Consider the following 22,678-nt stretch of genomic DNA (forward strand, 5'->3'; position numbering starts at 1 on the left):
GGGTCGGGATATAATTTTACAGTTTGAAAAATCCCCTTGTGCTCTCTTACCTGGCTGGTGGGAGGGGGAAGAGGTGGAGCCACTCTGGAAATCTATCCGGTGTCTACTAGGTAAATATCCGTCTTTCCTATGACCCAAGCAGTCTCTTTGCTCAGTATTCACCCAAGAGAAATGGGTCCGTATTTTACCCAAGGACACAGATAAGAATGTTTTCAGGAGCTCCATTCATCCTTGCCCCGAGCTGGAACCCACCCAGATGCCCTCCCTGGGAGAATCGGCTACTACTCTCCACTAGATTCCGCGATGGATGACTACGAAGCCCAGTAAAAGGAAGCATTCCTGCTCGGTGCGACTGCATCGTGGACCTCCCAGACGACGGGCCCTCCCCATAGTGCTGGACACGACAGTGGGGACACACCGTGTAATCCCATTTACATGAAGTTCCAGAAGAGGCAAAATTTCCTTACAGCGATGAGGGTCAGCTCAGTGGCCACGGTGGGCAGGTGCTGTGGCACGGCTGCAGGAGTTGCCAGGGCCACTCGCTCCCTGGCCCAGAGTCCCGGCACTCAGACATGCTTAGTTTGTGCAGATGTGTTAGCCCTACTCTGATGATTGGTGCCTTTTTCTCTCCATGATGTATCTCAATCAAAAGGGTTTTTATTATTATTATTATTACTAAAGCATCCCCCGGGGCACCTGGGTGGCTCAGTGGGTCGAGCCTCTGCCTTTGGCTCAGATCATGATCCCAGGGTCCTGGGACCGAGCCCTGCATCTGGGCTCTCGGCTCAGCGGGGAGCCTGCTTCCTCCTCTCTCTCTTCCTGCCTCTCTGCCTACTTGTGATCTCTGTCTGTCAAATAAATAAATAAAATCTTTTAAAAAATAATAAATAATAAAAAGCGTCCCCTATTCAAGGATGCCGTGGGGAGTAGCATCTAAGAAGGAGGAAGGTGACAGGGAGAGGCTGGGGCAGGTGTCCAGGTGGGAGAGGAGAGGCCTGAACTGGGACAGGGGTTGGGGGGTGGGGCAGAAGCAGAAGAATCCTTTGGCAGGGAAAAGGCCCAGATGCACTGGTGGCATCCATGAGGGCTAGGAGAAGAGCCCAGCTCCCAGGCCTGAGCACTGTGCAGACAAAGAACTTAGAAGACAAAGGACAGTTCCATGAGTGCCCAGAGCACCATAAACTCTCTTCAGCTGCCCCTGTGGTCACTAAGACGATCAACAAACATGTCTGGGGTCCTTCAGGCCATAGCGTGTCACCTCTTTGACTTGGTGAGGCCTTTTAGCACCTTGGTGATGGAGATACGGGAGCTGGAAAGAATGCCACCATTGGCATTCTTTCCCCCACTGACCCTTTACCATGGTGCACTCCCTGTCTGAGGACTCAGTTTTCTCACCTGTAAATGGGGGTGAGACTCCTTCTCCCCCACCAGCTGGGGAGGACGGGGTGGTGGATGGCTCTGCTGACCTTGTCTTCTGGCCCTTCCAGAAGCCAGAAGGAAGAAGGGCCAGGCCTTGGAGCTGGGGGCGCTGAGTCAGCATGCCATCTTGGAAGACCACAGTGACACACACAGCGACAGGCTGGGTGACATCAAGCCCCCATAAAATGGGTCACAGAATTCTGACCTCAAAGGCCTTGTGGGGAGGGTTTGAAAGAAAAGACCAGGAGCCAGTCAAGTTCCCCTTCTTGGCTCCCAGTGGGGCATAAATGGGGGGATGAGTGGCACAGTCACGCTGCCCGACCCCGGAGCCCAGAGGCCACAGCTTGGCGGAGCACCCGGACCCGGGACAGGAGGGGAGGAAAGGAGAAGTGAGAGGCAGGTGGGTGGCGGTGGGGGGGGGGAGGGGAGGGCCCACGGGGACTGGCGAAGCGGGGAGGGGGCGCTGTTCCTGGGTGGCCACAGCGGATCAGGCCTGGAGCCCCGCCTCACGCAACCCAGCAGCTGGTTTCATCACCTGTTCCCCAAGTACCTCATTACAGGAGACAGGAAGAGCCCCTTGGAAAGCTGGGACCCTCCCCCTCCCCTCTCCTGAGGGCTCAAGCTGTTCTGACCCCAGCTGCCAGCGACCCTCCCCTCCCCAGCAGGGGCCCTGGGCCTGCCTCCTACCCTGGGGGCCTGGGGAGATGGTGCCCCAAGTGGGGGGGGTGCTCTGTGGATGACCTAGGGGCTGATTCAGCCCACAGTAGTCCCTGAGGGCAGGTGGGCTCTGGCAGTGACTCTGGTGTGGCCAAACTTCTGTGGGCCTCAGATTCCTCCACCAGGAAATGGGAGAGTCAGGGCTACCTTGCTGAACTGGGGTGGAGGGCGGGGGAGGGGGCTGCTGGGGCTTCCGAGTAGGTCCTCTATAGATACTGGTTCCCTCCTTCCCCTGTGCAGCCAGCTTTCATGGTCACATGGTCACCTCTGCTTGGTCCTGGGAGGTGCCCAGATCTGAGCAAGGGCCCTGGGCAGACTAGGCAGGGGGGCTGAGGAATAGGGGGACAAGGAGAAAGCCCATTCCTCAAATGGACAGATGCAGGTAGGGAGATGTCCCTAACACATGCAGAGCCCCTCAAAATCCACAGAGATCTCCTGGACACAGGTATCACCCTCGAACACAGTAGATCCCTCCATACAAAAGTCCCCAGAAGACATGTGGCTCCAAATACACAGGGACCCCCTTAAGCCCAGGCAGCTTTCCAAACACACATATCCCCAAACACTCAGAACGTGCTGCACGTGCAGACCCCCAAGTACACACAGACCTCTCCAGACGCTGAGCCCCCAACACATTCTAATTCCCCCAAATGCACACAGACTCCCCAATACACGCAGACACCCCCCCCAGCATACCACGCCCCCCACCCCCAACATGCATGCTTCTTGTCCGTTTCCTGTAGAGCCGCAGACACAGGTAGGGCTCCCAGCCCTGCAGTGGTAACAATGCCCAACCCACCGGCTTCTGGAGGCACAGAGGTCAGCAGCTCCAGGGAAGGTTGGGGGGCTGGGGAGTCTGTGGGAAGTGAGCATCTGGGGGGGGGTCACATATCTGGAAGCCTCAAGCGGCTCTGAATCCCAGAAACTGAGAATGTTCCAGTTGGAGAAGGCCCCTCAGGGGTCCCTTGTCCATGAGGCCCTCTGATACCCATGGGGAAACTGAGGCCCAATGGGGCCCCTCAGACCTCCCCTCCCAAGGTCTGCTCCTAGGAGGCCATGAGAAGCCAGGGCTGTGGCTGTGAACCTGGCCAGACCACAGTGTTATAATTCTCAGCTCCACGGCACATTCACTGCCTGACGTGCTCCGAGCCTTAGTTTCCCCATTTGTACTCTGAGTCCCTGGGAGCCCCCCAGTGCCCATCCACCTGTTCCTTCTCTTTAGAAAGGCCTCATCTACCAGCAAATTCCCAGTACCCCTTCTGCCCCTTTTCGGGCATCTGACACATTTCCACCACCGGGCCTTTGCCCAGGCTGGGCCTTTCCCTGGGGCCACCACCCTTGCCAGGCTTGCCCAGGTCCGAGGAGCTGCTCCATGTCTTTTAAGGCCAGGCAGAAATCCCTTTTTCTGGAGGCGCCCCTTTTCCCAGAGGACAGTCACCTCTCCCTGAGGCACTCAGCCCCACTGGAAACTTTCTCTGCTTCTTTGCTACTTTTTTTGAGGCTCATGCTGCCCCACTCGGATGTCCGCTCGGTGAGGGCAGGGACGGAGCCCTTCCCGCCCAGTGCCCGGCACACAGTAGGCCCCCAGTCACCCTTCCTTGAGTGGATGAGCAAACTGCTTAATCAACGGAAACATGGATAACTGGTTCAGTTTTCTTTCAAAGGCCCTGTGGCCACTAAAACAAATTTGCGCCCTGCCCCCTTCCAGTTGGAGACCCTGCTCTAAGCCACCGGCACAAGAGCCAAGTGAGGGGTGCTCATGTTCCTCTCAGGCCCAGGGACTGACCCTCTGTAGGTGTCAGTGTCCATCCAGGAAGGAAATCTTGTCCCTCATCTGGCAAGAAGGCCAAATTCTTTGACACAGCCACTGCAAACAGAAGCCCACTACCCCATCACACCTCCCTGACGGGTTTGGGACCCTGACACTTGGAGCAGGGAGAGCCTTTACATTCAGAACCCAACCCTGCTGTCCCAGATTGGAGCCCAGGGCCACCCAAGGCACCCGGTGATGTCCCCTGAGCCTTAGGGGCAACTGCAGGGATGGCCCAAGATTTCTCTCTCTTTGTTCCAGAGAAAGATCTCCCCATGGGACCCCAGAAATTCATCCCCTGAGGCCAGGGCCTCCCTGCTTGGGAAATTAGCACATCTGTCAGTGCTGGGCGGAAGGGACTCGGCCCATAGCCCAGCAGACCCAAGACATAGCCATCCAAAGATGGGATCTTTGGGCATCCCTGACCCCCACTCTCTTCCCCCAGAAATGTCTGAGAGCACACCAAGGGCAGGGGACACAGCGACAGGGAGTGGACAGATCAAGCCCAGTGGGAGTGGGGACAACAGACACATAATCATGGCAGAGACAGAGGCCTTCAGGGAAGAAATTCAACAGGGGGAAGCAGGCGGGGTGGGTGGCAGGGGAGGGAGCTGCTTTGGACAGAGGGGTCAGAAGGGCCTTTCTGAAAAGGGGACCCTCAAGGACTAGAGGACACCAACCAGGTTGGGATGTAGGGGAGAGACCACCTGGTGGAAGAAATGGCAGGTGCAAAGGACCTGAGGTGGTCAGGTGCTGGTCAGCTTCCAGGTGCAGGGCAGCCAGTGTGACTAAAGCAGGGGGGAGCCCATGGAGACAGAGGAGGGCATGGAGGCCACATGGGGCCTCAGGGATGGGGATGAGAAGGTGGACTAGAGAGCAATGGGGAGCCACGGAGGGTGCACAAGGAGGTGAGAGCTGTGGTCTGATTCAAGGTTTTCAAAAGACACCATGGCTGCTGTGGGGAGAAGTCCTATAGGCGCAGGAGGCCAGGACAGCATTTTGTGGAAGACGGGGAGGCTGTGGGTGTGGACAGTGGACAGGAGCAGTCCTGTGTCCACAGCCTGTGACTCCCTATGCCAACCGGCCTCAACTGCTCAGTGCTGAGGGCCCTGCCTTGATTCTGGCTAAACCTGGACCTGGAGGGCAGCAGGCCAGGAAAGCAGATAGCTTTGAGGGTGCCTAGGCCCTGGTAGAGGGTGGGGTGGGAATGGGCCTAGATGGAGCTCACAGGGATTTCCACTTGGTCACAGTTTGGATGGTACCTCCTATTATTGAGTGACTACTGTTTGCCCAGGCCTACGTGCCACCTCATTTACACACAGAACCTGCCTGACCTACAAACAGCCCAGTGAAGCGGAGATCACTGTCCCCATTTTATACAAAAGGAAGCAGTCTCCACATAGCGAGACCCCCCTGCCAGATTCTCACTCTAGCCTTGGCTTGTGCCCCAGAGCCGTTCTGCTGTACTCCCAAATCCCTACTCTTGCATAGTCTGGGAAGTGAGCCTGAGGCATCATTGGGGTCCAAGACATTCATTCTTGGGCCTGGGGCTGGTGACAGGGCAGCCTCATAGCTCCCAAGATGCAGGCCTAGGGAGACCCCCCTTTTTGGGGGTTGGGAAACAGGACCCAACCTGTGTGTGCACCCCACAGGGATTTAAGGGCAAGAACAGGGTTGAGCTCTCTGACCCCGAATGGGATCCCAGTGTATGATAAATGCTCTGAAAAATAACATCTGTCTTCAGGTGCCTATGTTCCTCAAATCTTCTAGAAGGCCAGACACCAAAGATTTCTACAAGCATTGCATCTGAGTTGGGGTAACAAATGATCTTAATTCCCTTTCCCCCCTTAATTTGCATTTTCCAGATGTCTGCCTGGTTGGCTAATGATTTAACAAAATAAATGATTAGTTGGAGGTGGGATGTAAAACTGAGCTCAACACTCCGGTCACAGGGGCAGCTACAGAGCTCAGAGAGGTGCAGGGATCTTTCTGAAGTCACACAGAGAGGGGAGAGAGAAGACTAGGCCCTCATTCCTGGTTCTGTTTTCTCTGGATGGCAGAACGGCAGCCTTAAGCCCATACTTTCTCTGGGGGGCCTGTATGTCTCCATCTGGCCTCAATCTTCTCTCCTGCAAAGTGGGCACTTTAGAGCAGATAAACAGCCTCCAGCTCCTGCAGGTGAGACCCCCCCGGCCCTCAATGTTCTAAAATTTCATTTCCTGGAAGTCAAGATTCACCCCTAGACTCAGACAAGCAGTGGGAGGCAGACACGGGGACAGGAGGGAGGAAGGCCGACTTCTCCCAAAACCCCTTTGACCTTTGCAATCAAACCCCACACACTTGTCCTTCCTGGTCTAAATACTGCTTTGAACCCAGTTTCTGTCACCCCAATAGTCTGAGAGCTCTCATGACTGGATGTCAAATGTTCAAAGGTCCTGACCTTCCCGGCTGAGGCTTTGGGGGCAGGCCAGGCATGGCCTCAGCTATTTCGGACTTCTTAAGTCTGCAACAAAGGGACCGAGGACAGCCAGGTAATCAGTCAGCCAAGTCTGCAGCCCCGGACCCAGGGAGAGGTGCAGGGGGTGCGGGGAATGTGGGTAGGGGGAGCATGACTGAGAAGGTAACAGAGCCACCAGCTTGTCATGTGCTGACAACCTCAGAGGGCTGTGACTATTATTCCTGTACCCATCTCCCCGATGGGGAAACTGAGGCACAGGGAAGCGGGTGATCCAGGCAGCTGTGCCGCCCCCCCCCCGGGGCTCCACACCTCCTATCCTGCCCCCAAGCTTCACAGGCATCTCGTAGGCCCACCTGAGGCCCCCACACTCACAGCCTGAAGCTCGAACAAGGGTCCTGGCAGTCACATGCACACATGCAGACTCACGCCCCATGCAGGTGCGGGGCAGTTACACACAAGGGCACAGCACAGCAGAGAGGCATGGGGTTGTGTACAAGGGCCCGGAGGATGTGCAAAAGGGATGCATTCCCGGAGAGGGGCCCAGGGCCCCACAACTTTGGACACGCTATTTTGCAAATGACATCAAACCCTCAGACACGTGCCCCTTGGACACACAACCTCTCAGAAACACAACCCTTGGACTCGCAACTCTTTGGACACACCCTTCCCTTGGAACACAACCCTCAGATTCACACCCTCTGGCCATAACCGCTCAGGACGCACAACATCTCAGACACATCCCGGGAGGCACATCTCTTAGACACACACACAACTCTCCAATGCACAGAAGCACACTCGGACTTCCAAACCCCCCTAACCACAGGTGCCGTTCAGGTGACACCGCACAAACCACGGCCTGACGTGACACGCACCTGCTGGGCCCGGGGCCCTCTGGACGCTCGCGGACGGGTCTGGCAGCCGCAGCAAGGCGCTGGGAGCGCGGGGCGGCTGCAGGTGCCTCCAGAATGGGCGGCCCCACCCCCGCGGGAGCTGATTGGGTGGGGTGGTGAATATTTGCATATGGACCGTGATGGGCGGGCACTTGGGCGTGGCCCGGCCCAGGGAGTTCTGGGGACCGGACTCAGACCCCGGAAGACGCTGAAATTAGGAGGGCGTAGAATGAAGAAAGGGAACCAGGGCGGGGGCTGGATCAGACCCGCGAAACTTCCCCCACCCTCACCGGGGGCCCTGACCTTGCTACTGTGACCCTGACGCTAATTCGGACCTGGTCTCTAGTTCGGATCACTGCTAATCCCAACCCTAGACTTATTCTAAACTGAGTGAAATACAACTTGGACCCGAGACCCTGAAGGGTCCAGGGATGGTGCCTGGAAGCCACCATTGATCCTTGCTCTCACCCAGATGGAAGGACTGTAGAAAGTTGACTCTGGAGTCCCCGATGAGGTGCGCCTGTAGCCGGATGCTTGCTTGCTTCCTGTGTCCCCACAGGAGCGCAACAGACCCCTCTGGCTGCTGGGTGCCGACCTTCACTAGAAAGGCCAGCTGTGTGCAGGGGGTGTGACTTCCAGAACCAGACCCCAGCCCAGACCCCTGCATCCACTTCCTCCCTGGGATCCCAGCACCACCTAGCAGAGGTCCAGGCCCAAGGAAATCAGAACAGGACTGGTGAGACAATCAGTGTGGATAGAATTACAGAATGAAGATGATTTTGGACTGTGTAGTCCTGGAGAAACCACTGGTCTGGAGAAGGCAGAACTGCCACACACCTGACCGCCCCCCGGCCCCAAGCTCTGGGGAGTCAGGACTGGGCCAGAGGGGCCAGGGAGGGCTTCCCAGAAAGGGTGGCATTTTACTGGGCCTCGAAGCATGAATAGGAGTTTGCCACTGGGAGAAGGGTTTTGCAAGAGGCAACAGCACTTGCAAAAGTGTAGAGGCAGAGAGCAGAGTGTTCTTCGGTGGGGGAGATGAGGGAGATGAAGCCAGAGCAGTAGGAAGAAGCAGACTGGGCTGGGCACGCAAAGAGAGGCTGGGAGATGGAGAGGAGGAGGAGGAATCTGGGGGGGATTTGGGGCAGATAAAGTGGGAGAGCAGGTGGGTTGCAATGGCCGCCTGGTATCCACCTTCTTGGAAGATAGCAGGAGATAGCTAGACTTCTGGACTCTCTGGGGAGCAAGCAGAGATGTCAGTGTGTGTGGGACACTGAGGCAGGGAACTGGGGTTCTGGAAGGCCTCTCCCCAAACCTCAATCTACCCATCTGTGACATGGGCAGTTTGGATCCCTAGTCTGGGCAAAGCTTTCATCTTTAGACATAAGCTAGGGTTCACATTGTCATTAGAACATAGGGACCAGGAGTCCTGTCTCTGCCCCACTGGGCTGCCCCACAATGCTCCACACCAAACGCTCAGATGTCCCAAGAACACACTAGAGCCCAGGCTAGGATGGGGGCTTCTGCCTTGGCTCCAAAGCACAGAACAAGGCTTGGGGAGCGTGGAGGTGACTGGGGAGCCCCAGGCCCCCTGAGGGCTGCTCTGTTTACCCGTGGCTGCCCGCCCGCCTCTGATGCAACAGGCAGGCTCTGGTTACGTGAGGGCAGCAGCTGGAGTAGCTCTGGGAACAGCCAGAGTGTGTCGGGAAGGGTCTGCCTGATTTGAGCTGGCTGGGTCTACCCCCATGCATCCCACCCACTGCCCCCTCCCACCACAAGGGCTCCCTCCCATGTTCCTGCCCCCGCCCCCCCCAACACTCTGTTCCACTCCCCCTTCCCATTCTGTCCAGTCCCTCCTTCTACCATTCATACTGTTTCCTCTAACAGCCTCTCCTTTTTGTCTTTACTCCAGTTCCTGTCCTGTACCCTCCCCCATCACTGGCTGTGTCATCCCACGTGAACCTTCATCCCCCATCGGGGCAGTCAAAGTCTCGACCTCAGTCTTCTCAGAGGAGGGGACACCCTTGGTTGCTGGGGGGAGAAGGGAGTAGAAAGGGTCATAGGGGGGATTTGGGCAGGGGCCTGGAGAATGGGGGATGCGAGGAGGTGGAGGTAGGGGTGAGAAGATAGGATGGAGGTGGAAAAACTGCCTCTCCCTCTTCCAGATCCTCTCCCACAACATCAGGATGGGATGGCTTTGAAGGACCCGCCATGGCAAGTATCGTGTGACCCAGTAGATAGGCCCAGAGTTAGAGAGCCTGGGTCCCCACCACAGGTCTGGTTTCCACTCACTGCATGACCTCAAGCTGGTCACTGCACCGTGAGCCTGTTTGCTCATGTGAAAAATGGGGACAATAGCAGCCCCTCCTCCTGGAGGCTGGAATCATTTCGAGGCCTGCCTTCAATGCCCCCTCCTCCCATTTGGGGTTCCTCTACCCCCATTCCTCCTCCCAGCCCAGCGCTGACCCAGGCGGTTGGGGATGTCTGTCTGTGACTCAGTTTCCCCCATTGTGGAGGCTCCTCCAGGCTGGGTCCTGTGTGGGGTCACACCAAAAGGGTGTCTCCAAGGGTTTCCCGAAGAACTAAAGAGACCTGGAGAGGGTCTGAGCGATGGAGGGGCATGAGGACCAAGCTTGAGGCATGGAAAGACCTTGCTGGGGGATGTGGCTGAACTAGGAAGGAATTTCATAGGGGTAGGGCCCTTTCAGAGTATAGAGCAGGCCTGAAATAAAAAACAGAACTTAGATTGGGGCTAAGGACAAAAAGCCAAAACTGAAGTCTGATTCCCATCCTGATCACTGTGGGCCAACTAGGGGCAAGCCACTGCTCTCTTGTGCCTCCTTTTACTCCATCCACAGATCTGAGAGAGCCTGGGGTGGCCTCACAATTCACCCAGAGCTGAGATCCTTTTCAGGTCATCCCTACCCTCATGGGTTCTAGATTCTAGCTTGAATGCCCCACACACAGGAAGCCCACTGCCTCTCTCCCAGCTACTCCCACCTCCCATCTCTGGGGCTGTCCTGTGAGCAAATCCTACTGAATCGGGGCTGGGAATGCCCACACCTCCACCTTGGCAAGGAGAGGAGACTGCCAGCACAGCCCAGGAGCACACAGGGGTTGGTGCGAGGTTCTGCTGGGTAATCCGGCCTCATGGAACCCTAATTCACTTTCCGAAAAATGGGAGCGAGGACGTATGGGGTGAAAAAGTAAAGAGGATCACAACACATCCACCAGGAACAGCCAAGAATGGGGATGACCACTTGGGAGGCCCAGGGGCCTGACCAAGTCTTTGTCTCTTGCACCCCCTGGTGGCCAGCGGGTGTGGACGTTCTCTAGGTGGGAAGTGAGAGGGACATGCAAATGACATGCAAATAAACCAGGGACATGGAGAGCCCCCAGGCAGGGAGTGGAAGGGGTCTTCAGCCCAGTCCTGCTCTTTGAATGGAGAAGACTATTAATCACTAGGGGAGATCGCACAGAGGGACCGTGGATGATGGGGAGCCCTGGGAGGGTCTGGGGGACCCCATGGCTACGCCCGCCTAGTTCACAACACAGAGTAGCCCTTGGCAGTCCCTGGAGTATATGCAATGAACTCATTTGGCTGTCTGTCTGACCCCTAGGTCTGAAAGGGCAGGGCTTTCTTGCTCACCAGGGCATCCCCTGGGCAGGGCCTGGCCCACAGAGGGCAGTCAAGGTTGGCTGGACAAATGGCTGCTTGATCGACAGGTAGAAGGACAGCTAGGCAAGAAGTGCCTTCAGAGTTGGCCAACAGAGGGCGAGTGACTCTGGGGGTGCCACACACCAGTCAAGGCCACTAATGGGATGGCCCTAAGGATCCTCCCTCCCCGCCAAAATGAGCTGGGGGCAGCGGGGAGGCAGGATGGCGTAATGAGGCCCCTAATACACCCTAGAAAGGGGACAGAACTGACCCATTTCCTGGCAGTGGGAGGCAGTCCTTCTCCCACACCTCCTGTGTTCATGAACTCTGTCCTAGGCCCTCAGGCTCCTCCACAACACTGACACCTCACCAGGACCCTCTCACCCCTAGGGTGCCCTGATCCTTGCCACCCCTCTCTTCCAACCACCCACACCACCAAGGGAGGTGTGGGGATCCTCTCAGAGCAGCGGGTGTGGGACCCACCCAGACTCCACCCCCAAACGACTCCATTCTGATCTCCCTGATATGTGGTGCTGGACACTGCACCAGTACACAGCTGGCCTCGGCAGGGGACAAACTGTGCCATGACCTTCCAGCCTTGACATTCATAGCGGTCAGTGTGGGCTCTTCTGTAGTCGGCAGAAAAGGACTCGGAGCAATTTTGGCGAATATGGTAAGTTGCAGACTAATGAAACTGAAGAATCAAGCTTTGCTAGTGTCAGGTACAGCTGGGTCCAGGACCCCGTGAGTGTTCTTGGTCTCCCATCTGCCTAGCTCAACGACCCTCAGGGGAAGATGGTGACTTTTCCATGCTTCCCAGCAAAATTCCTGGGTAAGACCTCTTACCAGGTCACACGCTCATGTCCACCCCATCACAGTGACCTAGGAGATGGAGGCTCTGATTGGTCAGGCCAGTGTCCCATGGCCACCCCTGTAATTGAAGGTGGCTTTTCCATATGGCCTGAGTCTGGGGTAGGCATTTCTGCTCAAGACAGAATGTGGGCCACGCATGCAGGCACACAAATGTCCACCTCAGCCTGCAGAGAAGGTCCAGGCCAGTCTTCCTTGTCCAGGTGGAGAAAGGGAGGACCAGAGAGACCCAGTTCTGGGGTCCAGGTCACACAGCATCTCAGAGACAGGGCTGGGACTAAGCCAGACTGGAGTCTGCTGACCTTGTACAGCTCATGCCACCTCTTGAAGGCTCTTTTTCCATTTGTACTTGTGGGTGACACCCGCCTTACAGGGCTTCCTGAGGATGAAGGATGAAAAGATGAGCCTTCCAAAAGCCCCAGCATGGTGCCAGGCACACAGTGAGAGTGGTTGATCAGGTTTAACAGGATGGCAGTTATTGGTCTGTGGGCCTATGGCCATGACCGTGTCCCTGATTGATGGGGGGCAGGCAGAAGTCCAGGAGCAGCAAAACCTTGTCTTTAGACATTCACAGAGGGCTCCAGAGGCTCTGGGCAGAAGAGGAATGTGCTGGCCACACTTGCTTGGTTTTTAGTCCCTGCCAGATCCCAGGCTTGTGTCCAGAGGCCCAGCTCTAGTTGGGCTGAAGGGTGAGGGTTAGGAGAGGTGGGAGACCCTCAGGGTTGCAAGGCCACCCGGATGAGACAGCACCTGAGGCAGGAGCTTGGGTGGGACGGGGAGAAGCAAAACCCAGGGCTTGGAGGGTCTGGGTATGACTCCCACTTCTGGTCAAGGGCAGTGACCCCACCTCACCTCTCGGAGCCTGTTTCCTCTTCTGCAAAAGGGAACCATGCGTACAGGCCCAGGACTGGAAAGGCAGGTGAAGTCAGAGGCCAGGGAAGACTAAAACTTGATGCTATAAATGTCACGAACCACCCTGTGGGGAGCGGTGCTGGGGGAAAAGTGGGGTTGGAAGGCTCTGTGAGGGACAATGGGCAGCAACTCGAAGAGGAAGGGACCAGGGTCTGCAGGGACTAGGCAGGATCAGGAGGAGCCACAGAGCATTTTATTCCGAAGGGCCTGCAGCAGCAGAGGGATGGCAGGTGACATGGGGTGTCGGAAGGGCAGTAGCCTTGAGGCTGGATGGTGGGGGAGGGGCACCGGGGCAAAGAGATGGGAGGGGAGAGATGGTGATGTGTGAACCCAGGGCTGGCGGGCAACCTGGTGCAGGGCCCCGGGTGGGCTGCTGAGCCTCTGGGCAGCCCCTCCGGCTCCAGGCCCTCCCAGATGCCCCCTAGGCAATCCCACAGCCTGCAGAAGTCCTCAGTACCCCCAGACAGAGAGCTAAACCTGGCACACAGCAGGTGTTCATTGAGTACTCTGACTGCACAGGCATGAGCTCTGCTGCCTCTTAGGTCTGGGAAGGGGTTGTTGCTCGGGGGCTGGGAAGGCCCCGTTGCACCCATGCCTCCCCAACCCTCCGAGAGGGCCTCTGAAGCCAAGTGTACCATCACCGTGGCTAGCCAACAAGCAGGGCTTTAAGAGCTACAAGAGTAAGGGCTAGAAAGTCCCTCAGGGGCCTCCCATCTGTCGGGGTCTGTCCTCCATGGGCAAAGAATAGCATGTAGCTGGCCTTGACCAATGGGACATCCACAAGGGGAAGCAAGAAGACGCTAGATGAGCACGGGCACGCTGGGGCTGCCCTCTTGGCACCCGGTTCCCCAGAGAAGCCTCAGCGGGCCTGCCAGGGAAGCTGGGCACAGGAGAACTGGAGCCCCAGCAGCTGATAGCACTAGCCGATGTTCAGACGTGTGAGCTAGGCCACCTCTGACTGGGCAGCCCCATCGAACTCCGAGAGTGCCAGATGGTGGCCTCTGGCTAAGCCCCGCGAAACTGCCCAGCAGACCCAGCCCACGCTGCAGAACTGTGAGCAGCCAGATGACTGGTGTGTGGGCCGCTAAGCTCTGGGAAGCTTGTCACGCAGCAGCAGCTGACGGCTATAACACACGGCACTGGGCAGCAGCGCCCTCTGCTCCCTGATGAACCACTCTGACAGAAGGGAACAGCAGAGACCAGAGAGGGGAGGGACCTCCTCAGGGTCACACAGCAGGTTGGCAGTGGAGCAGAGATTCCTGAGCTGGGTGGGTAACGGCCATGCTGGGCTCTGCCTGAGAGAATGTGCGTGAGTAAATCAGGCAGCTGGCATGTGGCAGGCTAGGAGAAACATGGGAACCCCTTTCTGTCTTGGCAGGTGTGACGTGGGGTGGAGACAGGGCCTGTGGCCTGGATAAGGGACAGGAAGATGGCAGAAAGGGCATGAGGGAGAAAGGCTGATGACATCCGGAACAGCAGAGGCCTCAAGGTTCCTACAACCCTGAAGCCTCGCACTGAGGAAAGCATCCTACCAGCCCCAGGGAGAAAGCCCCAGCGGTTAGACAAGCGGGTCCCTTCTGGGACACAGACAGGGTGGATTAGTTCAGAATACGGAGGACAGAGGCTCACAACCCCACTTGTCACTGACCTGAGTCAGAGGGGCCGAAGCACCTCCAAGTCTCTTCTGGGATCAGGCTGAGGAGGGCAGGGGTGGTTCCTCAGGGCTGGAACAAAACATGTGCAGCATCCCTGAGGCCAAGGTCAGAGCCCCTTGGGCCTGCTCAGTCAGGCTGGAGATGGGCCTGGGTCACCCTCTAGTCCCCTAAGACCCCCGGCCACAGCCTTCAGGGAATCCTCTGTAACCATGGGCCCAGCCACCGACTTCAGAGGTCACGGCGGGGACTCACGCAGGCCCAGGCCCTTCAAAGCCACAGGGCCTGCTCAGGGAAGCGGCAGCAGCACCTCAGTGGCTCTGGCCTCTTTCGGAAGCACCTGCATCTTCAGAGCGGCAGGCACTAGCAAGGCCTTTGAAAGCACTCAGCGGACCATGAATGAAGAGTCAGAGCCGTGACCCTCCGCAGTCCTACTGTGTCTAGGGCGCCACGTGTGACACCACACAGTACACTCGTCTGGACGGCTGTCACCGCCCTGCAGCAGAAGGAACCCAGAGACACGTGCGTGGGACTAACTCAGAGCCGCACACCCCTTCTCACACATCTTTGGGGCTTTTTTGTTTTTGACAATTCTTGTGTCTCGGTTCTCAGCAAGAGAATGCAAGTGATGCAGATTTTTTTCCTTTCTTTCTAAATGTCTGGTGGGGGGCAGGCACGCCGGAGCCCCAAACTGCAAGGGCCGGACACACCTCAAAGTCGAGCTCCAGCTCACAGCACATGCCCGTGGGTTCAAATGCATGTTTATTATGTTAGCATGAAAATGAAAACAAAGGGACGCCTGGGTGGCTCAGTGGGTTAAGCCGCTGCCTTCGGCTCAGGTCATGATCCCAGCGTCCTGGGATCGAGTCCCACATCGGGCTCCTTGCTCAGCAGGGAGCCTGCTTCTCCCTCTGCCTCTGCCTGCCACTCTATCTGCTTGTGCTCACTCTCGCGCTCTCTCTCTCTCTCTGACAAATAAATAAATAAAATCTTTAAAAAAAAAAAAAAAGAAAAGAAAATGAAAACAAAAACTCTTTCCCCGGGCACAAGGACTTGAGGCCATCTGGTCCTGGGTCTGAAGCCTCCTTCAGCTCCGGGGCCCCTGCCCACCCCAAGGGCTCCCCCTTGTTTCCACATTCCGGCCACACCCACCTCCTAGCCCTTCCTCCAACACCAGCCCCAGGCCCTTTGGCCTCACCCCTGTCCAAACTGGAGCACCCTCCCCGCTGCACCTCTGCACAGTCTGCAGGCCTCTGCTCCCACCTCCCTTTCCTTCCTGCAGGCATGTGAAGTGCTCTCATCTGTTCTGTGTTTACACAGTCGCTGTGTGCCTCCCCGTGAGACCACAAGCACACAGGTGTTGGTCACTGCCGTGTCCCCCATCCCCAGCCCAGGGCTGGGCCCACAGCAGAGCTCAGGACTAGGAGCTGAGTGGCTGAACGGTCCCCGCTACAGATATTGAAGGACAGGAGGAAGCCACCAGACACCATGAGATGAGGCAAGGGAGCTGTCGGAGGAGCGAGAAGCGGCAGTTCCCAGCTGAGCAGCAAAGGTCCTCACAGCGAGGAGGCTGAGGGCAGCAGGAGCGGGCGGTCCCCGGAGCTACCTGTGGCCCTGCGCGGTGGCGTTCATGTGGTCCCGGATGCTGATGGCCTGTTTGAGAAGACCCTCCACGCTGCGGAAGTAGAGGCTGCTGTCTACCAGGTTCTTCACGGCGCTGAAACGGGAGGACGGACCGGTCGGTGCCACGCCTGCCTTACCCTCCCCATCCCGGGCCTGCCCATGTATCCTCCCTACCGGAGGCTCGTGGGGGGCCCACACGGGCTCAGGGCCCAGCAGGTACCCTGCGGATTCAGGCACCTCCTGCCCGAGGGCTCATCGTGGCCTTCAAGTTTCAATTTCCCTGCCCTGCCTAGACGGCATCCATCCAATAGAACACATGATGGCTAGATGCAACTTTTAAGTTTTTATTTATTTATTCACCTAAGTCACCTCTACACCCAGCACGGGGCTCAAACTCATGACCCTGAGATCAAGGGTCGCATGCTCTCCCAACGGAGGCTGCCAGTGCCCCTAGATGCACCTTTTACATGCCTGCTGCCAGGTCACCAAATGGTTTTGTTTGTTTGGCTGAAGATTTTATTTATTTGAGAGAAAGAGCACGCGCGCGTGAGAGAGAGCGAGCGCACAAGTAGGGGGAATGGCAAAGGGAGAGAAAGAAGCAGGTTCCCGCTGAGCAAAGAGCCTGACTCGGGGCTCGATCCCAAGATCCCAGGATCATGACCTGAGCCAAAGGGAGATGCTTAACCGACTGAGCCCCCCCAGCCGCCCCAGATCACCTAATGTTTTGAAGAAGCTATAAGCCTGTAAAGATGGCCTCAAAGACATCTTGGCTTTCCTCTCAGATAACCTATTCCTGCCTCTGAAGGAAGGTTTATCAACTCAACTATGAAAAGCTCTGGAGGTTGAGTTTGGAGGGAACTAGAAAAATTCACCACCAAATGGGGGTGGGGAGCACCACGGCAAAGCTGTGCTAACCTCATGTTGGTGCCACACTGAGGAATGTCTAAGGAAAGTGGCCCTTCTGAAAGTACTGCAGGAAAATATTTACCAGGCCACTGAGGCCAGCAAGTCACCAGTGTAACAGCTGCAGGAAAAATGAAAAGCGTCTTTTTAAAGCTCTTCTATTAAAGACAAAGAAATCACTCCCACTTGTTATCAGTCAGGGATCTGCTGGAAAATGGCCAGGAGATCAAAGCCAGGGGTGGGGTGGGGGGTGCTAGGGGTGAAGGAGGGGTTGGGGGGGAGGGGAGGAGCTTTGGCAGATACCCGCTGTTAGCTTGCTCATCTTAGCACCACCAAACGCGGTCAGCTCTAGGGTTTGCCAACCTTGATAGAGAAACTTTCCATTGTTAAGTTCCCTACGGAATAGTTTACCCCAATTCAGTAACTTTAAATTTCACACCAACTGTTAACACTGTGTAAAGCATTCTGAACTAGAAGATAAGGGCTCTTTTATGTCCCTAAAGGAAACCTGGTCTCTTAGCAGACAGAAATTTGCCTCTCCCTCAAGAGAAGCACTCAGAGTACTCCAGCCTCCTGTCCAGCTCAGCATGGCCCGGTGGAACTTTCTGGAACATCTTTATCCACTGACTTGGCTGCTAAGCAGTTAAAATATGATTATGTGAGACAGAGGGGCTGAATCTTACATTTCATTTTGCTACATTAAAATCTGAGTGTGAACAGACCCCCACAGCCCAGACTCCCGTGCTAGATGGGGCGGCTAGAAGAACCGGGACAAAGTACAGATTCTGATGTGTTCCTCCTCACAGCTGTCCAGGAGCGGTCTGGCAACTGTTTGGCAGATGTGAGAGAGAAACTCCTCTACTTCTTTACTACTCTTCCTTGAGTTAATCAAGGAGGGTGTTTGAGGCCATCAGCCTCAAGAAGATGCCATCTGTCTGGGCTGCCTTCTGTCCCAGCGGAAGAGTCCAGGCTGCTAACGGCAGAACACGCAGCTCAGTGCCCCTGGCAGCAGGACCGCCTGTCAAGGAGCCTTCGCCCACGTAACAGAACAGGCAGGCCAAGCCCGTGGTGCCACAGACGAGAACGGCTGGGGTTTCTGGCCTCCACCAAAATGACTTAGCCAGCACAAGGGACAAGCAGCACTTCTAAACAAAACTGCCGGGCTCCTGAGGCAGACAGAACGAGCCAGGCCATTAAACACAGTCAGGGGAACCAACAGAAGAGCGGGAGGCGAGACCCGCCAAGGAGCAAGGATGACAAGGAACACTGCCTGCCGGTTTTGGCTCTCTCACACATCCTTCCCTTGCGGAGGGGGCAGGGATCTGAAGATTTAGCCAAAGCTAAACACAAAATAGGAAGAATGAGATTCGGTGGTCCACCCACGTTCACAGCAGCGCTCTTCACAGAAGCTAAAGCCTGGGCGCCACCCGGAAGTCCACTGCCAGACGCCGACGACGTGGTGCCTCCAAGCAGTGGGATGCCACTTGGCCTTCAAGAGGAAGGACATTCTGACTCAGGCTGTCACATGGGTAGACCCGGGGGACAGCACATGGAGGGACAGGAGAGGACACGAAAAGACAAATCCTGGAAGGTTCTATTTATGTGAGGTCCCTCAAATGGCCAGATTCATAACCAGGAAACAGAATGGTGGGGGCCAGGGGCTAGGAGAGAGGGGAAGGGGAGTTAGGGTTGAGCGAGGAGTTTCAGATTTGCAAGATGAAAAAAATTCTGGAAATGGACGGTGGGGACAGCTGCACAGCATTACGGATGTATTTAATACCACTGAACTGTACACTTAAAAATGGTTGAGGTGACACATTTTGTGTGTATGTTACACAGTAAAAAAAAACTGGAGGAGCGTCTCACTGGCTCACTCAGTGGAGCCTGGGGCTCTTGATCTCAGGGTTGTGAGTTCAAGCCCCACACTGGGTGTGGAGCCTACTTAAAGTTAAAAAAAAAATTGGAAAGAAATAAAAATTTAAGGGGCGCCTGGGTGGCTCAGTCTGCTAAGCATCTGCCTTCAGCTCAGGTCATGATCCCAGAGTCCTGGCACCAAGCCCCACACTGGGCTCCCTGCTCAGCAGGGAGCCTGTTTTTCCCTTTCCACCTGCCCCCCATCCCCACTTGTGCTCTCTCAAATAAATAAGGAAATCTTTAAAATATAAGTAAATAAAAATAAAAATTTAAAAATAAACAGCCATATTTGTGCTTTGGCTCTCCCCTCAAGCGGCTGTTCACCCCACTAGCCAGTCTGTGGTCCTGGCTGTGGCAGGGAAATGCCCCTTGAGGCCTTGGCTCCCTGGCCCAGGTAGCACCTCCCTGAAACCATTACCACCCTGTGCCACATGGGGAGGGACTCGGCTCCGGAAGCAGCCTGTCTGAGGCACATGTGGGTTGGGGCGATGGTGAGAGGAACAGGCCTGGGCTGGAACCTGCTGTGTGGCCGGGTAAGCCGAGATCCACATGCCCCAACTCAGGTGCATTCAACAGGGCAAGATTCACTGGGCGGGTGGCCGTGATGCGCCTGAATGCCCAAGAGCTGACCTCGGGGCATAGTGGGACCAGCCCGGGAGTGGGGAGGCCACCTCGCTCACCTGCAGGCATACTCCACTGTGTAAATGGCTCCCTGGCTCTGCTCCTCCCACCGCTGCATGTCGGCCTGTGGGGGATGGGAAGCTGTTAACAAGAGGGCTCCCACCTCCATCCTCCTAGTTCTCTGGGATGGAGCGCCTGATCACCCATCGCCATGGCCACAGAGACCAGCCCCCTCCATCCCCATCTTTCCTCCTACAGATCCCCTGCCCCACCAGTCTGGGCTTTCTGTGAACACCTGGCTACCGTGCTTCGGGGCCTTTGCTCTGGCTGTTCCCTCTGCCCAGCACAGCTTTCCCTCGGGTCCACGTGCAGCTGCCTCCTCCCTTCTCACCACACAGGTCACAACTAATGCACATCCTGCTGCCCCCTTCTTCCAAGTCTGTCTACCCAAGGCCCCAACCTGTCTCAGTGACCCTATATGCCTCCTTGCCAGTGTCCCAGCCTTGACTCCGCCCCCAACAGCCCCTGCTCCACAGAGCAGGTCTCGGCTCATGACATGAGGACTCTCAGGAAGCACAGGGGCAGGAACAACTGGGGCTCACCTTATGCTGGGCCAGCTCGGGCAGAGAGCGGCGCACATGCTCCTGCAGCCGGTATAGGGCCACGGACGGCTCGTTGGCCAGGACATAGACGCTCTCAGTGAACTTGTCTGTGACTGGATCGGGAATCAGCAGTTGGGGGTCGGAGTTGGCGGGGCAGGGAGGGGTGGTGGTGGCGGAACAAGGGGAAGGGTAGGCAGACACAAGGAGACAAAGCATAAGACTCTTGACTGCTTAATCCATGATTCCAGCTAGAGCAGGGACTGTCCAGGAGCTGGGTCACCTGTGGCCCCAGGGATAGGTGGAAGGAGATGGTCACAAAACGGCCTCAATTAATCATGATGCTAACACATCCAGGGCACTCACGATCTTTCCCCTCCCAAGCCTGCTTCTGTCCACTTGGAGCCCCTCACATTCCTTTTATCTCAAGGAATGAATCTGAGATTCTTCTTCGGAGGAACCACCAGTTACTGCATCTGAAAATGCCTGGATGCTCAGATCCCTGGATGGCCTTCAGTCATGACTAACCATGAAAGGGTATTAAATCATGCCCCATGCCTTCTGTTGGGACAATGTATAACTCATCCTTCTGAGTTTTCCTGAAGGATCAGGCTGAGAATTTTACCTGACAGCACTCCTTGCTCAGCTTCCTCCTTATCCTGTTTCCCCCTTCCCTCATCCCTTCTTACACTACACCGTGCCCACTGGTCTGGGGATGGCCACCTCCCACCTGGATACCAGGTTCAGTCAGCTCCTCCCTCGTCTCCTGGTTCCCCCTCTGCCAACAATCTGATCTCCACACAACAGATGGAGTGAGCATCTAATGAACATATCAAGTATGTCCCTCCCTTGTCTGAAATCCTCCCATGGCTCCCATCTGCCACAGCATAAAATCACCTAATTTACTATGATCCATAAGGCTCTGTATATTCTGCCTGCTGTTGACCTCCCTGCCCTCCCCACCCTCTACCCATGGCACAATGGCCTCCCAGCTGTTCCTTGAACACTGCCAGGACTGTCCAAAAGAAACTTCAGAGATGACAGAAAGGTTCTATAATCTGTAATTGTCCAATAATGTAGCCACTAGGCACATATGGCTACTGAGCACTTGAAATGTGGCTAATATGACTCACAAACTGAATCTTATTTTATTTTTTTACATTTTAATTCCAGTATAGATCACATACAGTTTTATATTAGTTTCAGATGTACTAATGCAGTGATTCAATGATTCTATACATTACTTGGTGCTCACCCTATGAAGTTTAAATTTTACCTAATTTCAGTTAAATTAAATACCCACAAATACTGTGCGACCAGGAGTTGCTGTACTGCTGCACAGCTCTGAACACTCTGCCACCTCGGCGCTTTTGCATCTGTTGTTCTGCCACTGAGTCGCCCTTCCCTCACTGGCCTCTTTTCACCCCTTCTGTCTCAGATCAAATGTCACCTTCTGGGCAAGGTCTTCCCTGATCAGCAAGCTTAATCTGATGTCCCTTCCACCTCATTCTCAACCTCAGCACCTTGCTCATTTTCTTACACTTAAATTCTCATTCTTTATTAGGTTATATGTTTACAAAAAAAAAAAAAATCAAAGCTTGGACTCTGGAGGGCAGGGGCTTCTCTGAGCCTCAGTTTCCTCATCTGTAAAATGGAGTGATAATAGCACCCACCTTGAGGTTTGTTACACAGATGGACCCCTTGCTATTGCCCAGTATAGTGCGGCAGATGAGCGAGAACCCTGATGGGGGATGAGGGGCGGAGTCAGGGAAGGCTCTGCACGAGTCTGGCCAGTGGCAGTCCGTCTAACTCACTACTGCGCCCTCAGAAGGGCACAGCCCATCCTGCCATCTCCAAACTGTGTGTACTCTCATCTTCCTAGTCCTCCTCGTTTTGAAAATGAGAACAGCTTACCCTTCGGTGTTCTTGCGAATGAAATGTACTTGTGCCTTCTAAATAATTAATTAGAAAACAAACGTGTGTAGGGGCGCCTGGGTGGCTCAATGGGGTAAGGCTCTGCCTTCGGCTGGGGTCATGATCCCAGGGTCGGGATCCAGCCCCGCATCCGGCTCTCTGCTCAGCGGGGAGCCTGCTTCCCCCTCTCTCTGCCTGCCTCTCTGCCTACTTGTGATCTCTCTCTGTCAAATAAATAAATAAAATCTTTATAAAAAAATAGTTTTTGGCACTTTGTAATTTGTAAACACGTGACTCACAAATATTTTAATGTAAACCTAGACAAAAGCGTAAATGCATTAGGGAATAATACGCACGACTGCCAAGTCCCAGGCGTTCTTCCAATGCATTACAAATACCAGCCCCTATGCGGGGCTGGGAGAGACTACTATACACCCCATTTTACAGATGACAAAACCGACGGACGGAGACTTTCTAAAGGTTTTAAAACTAGTCATCGGCCAAGCCAGGGTTCAATGGTAGTTCAATCAGTTCCCCCGCATGCTCCCTCCAAGCCACTGCCCCCTTCTTCCCTCTGTCGGGTCACCCTGCTGTCCAGCCCAGGGCTCCGCACCACCTTTCTTTCCCTTGAGCTGCATCTCCGGTTCCTCCATAGCTATCACGGACCGTTCCGAAGACCGGAAGCGGAAGTCCGGCGCTGTGGAAGTATACTTAAACCTCC

At 55.6% G+C, this 22,678-nt stretch overlaps 1 protein-coding gene across 7 annotated transcripts; it reads right to left on the reverse strand.

Moving 5' to 3' along the window:
• Positions 1–11,430: 11,430 nt before the first annotated feature.
• Positions 11,431–22,668, reverse strand: LOC111144358 (BLOC-1 related complex subunit 8). Of its 7 annotated transcripts, none has more exons than XR_002640388.1 (7): positions 22,574–22,668; positions 20,047–20,159; positions 19,504–19,568; positions 15,990–16,100; positions 14,380–14,455; positions 12,672–12,810; positions 11,431–12,198 (listed from the first exon to the last, which is right to left on the reverse strand). XR_002640388.1 is itself a non-coding variant. In XM_022498626.1 (6 exons), exons 1-5 carry the CDS (start codon positions 22,608–22,610, stop codon positions 14,422–14,424), a joined length of 360 nt encoding a protein of 119 aa, XP_022354334.1. In that variant the 5' UTR covers positions 22,611–22,668; the 3' UTR covers positions 11,433–12,198; positions 14,380–14,421. The 7 variants fall into 7 exon arrangements, 5 of the variants coding, with proteins under 5 accessions (XP_022354334.1, XP_022354333.1, XP_022354332.1 ...); XR_002640389.1 differs by lacking the exon at positions 11,431–12,198 and adding an exon at positions 12,205–12,501; XM_022498626.1 differs by lacking the exon at positions 12,672–12,810 and having other exon boundaries at positions 11,433–12,198.
• Between the last annotated feature and the right edge of the window lie 10 nt (positions 22,669–22,678).

This window comes from Enhydra lutris, unplaced genomic scaffold (assembly GCF_002288905.1).
Source record: "Enhydra lutris kenyoni isolate GAN:26980312 unplaced genomic scaffold, ASM228890v2 scaffoldscaffold10, whole genome shotgun sequence".
Lineage (NCBI taxonomy): Eukaryota > Metazoa > Chordata > Mammalia > Carnivora > Mustelidae > Enhydra > Enhydra lutris.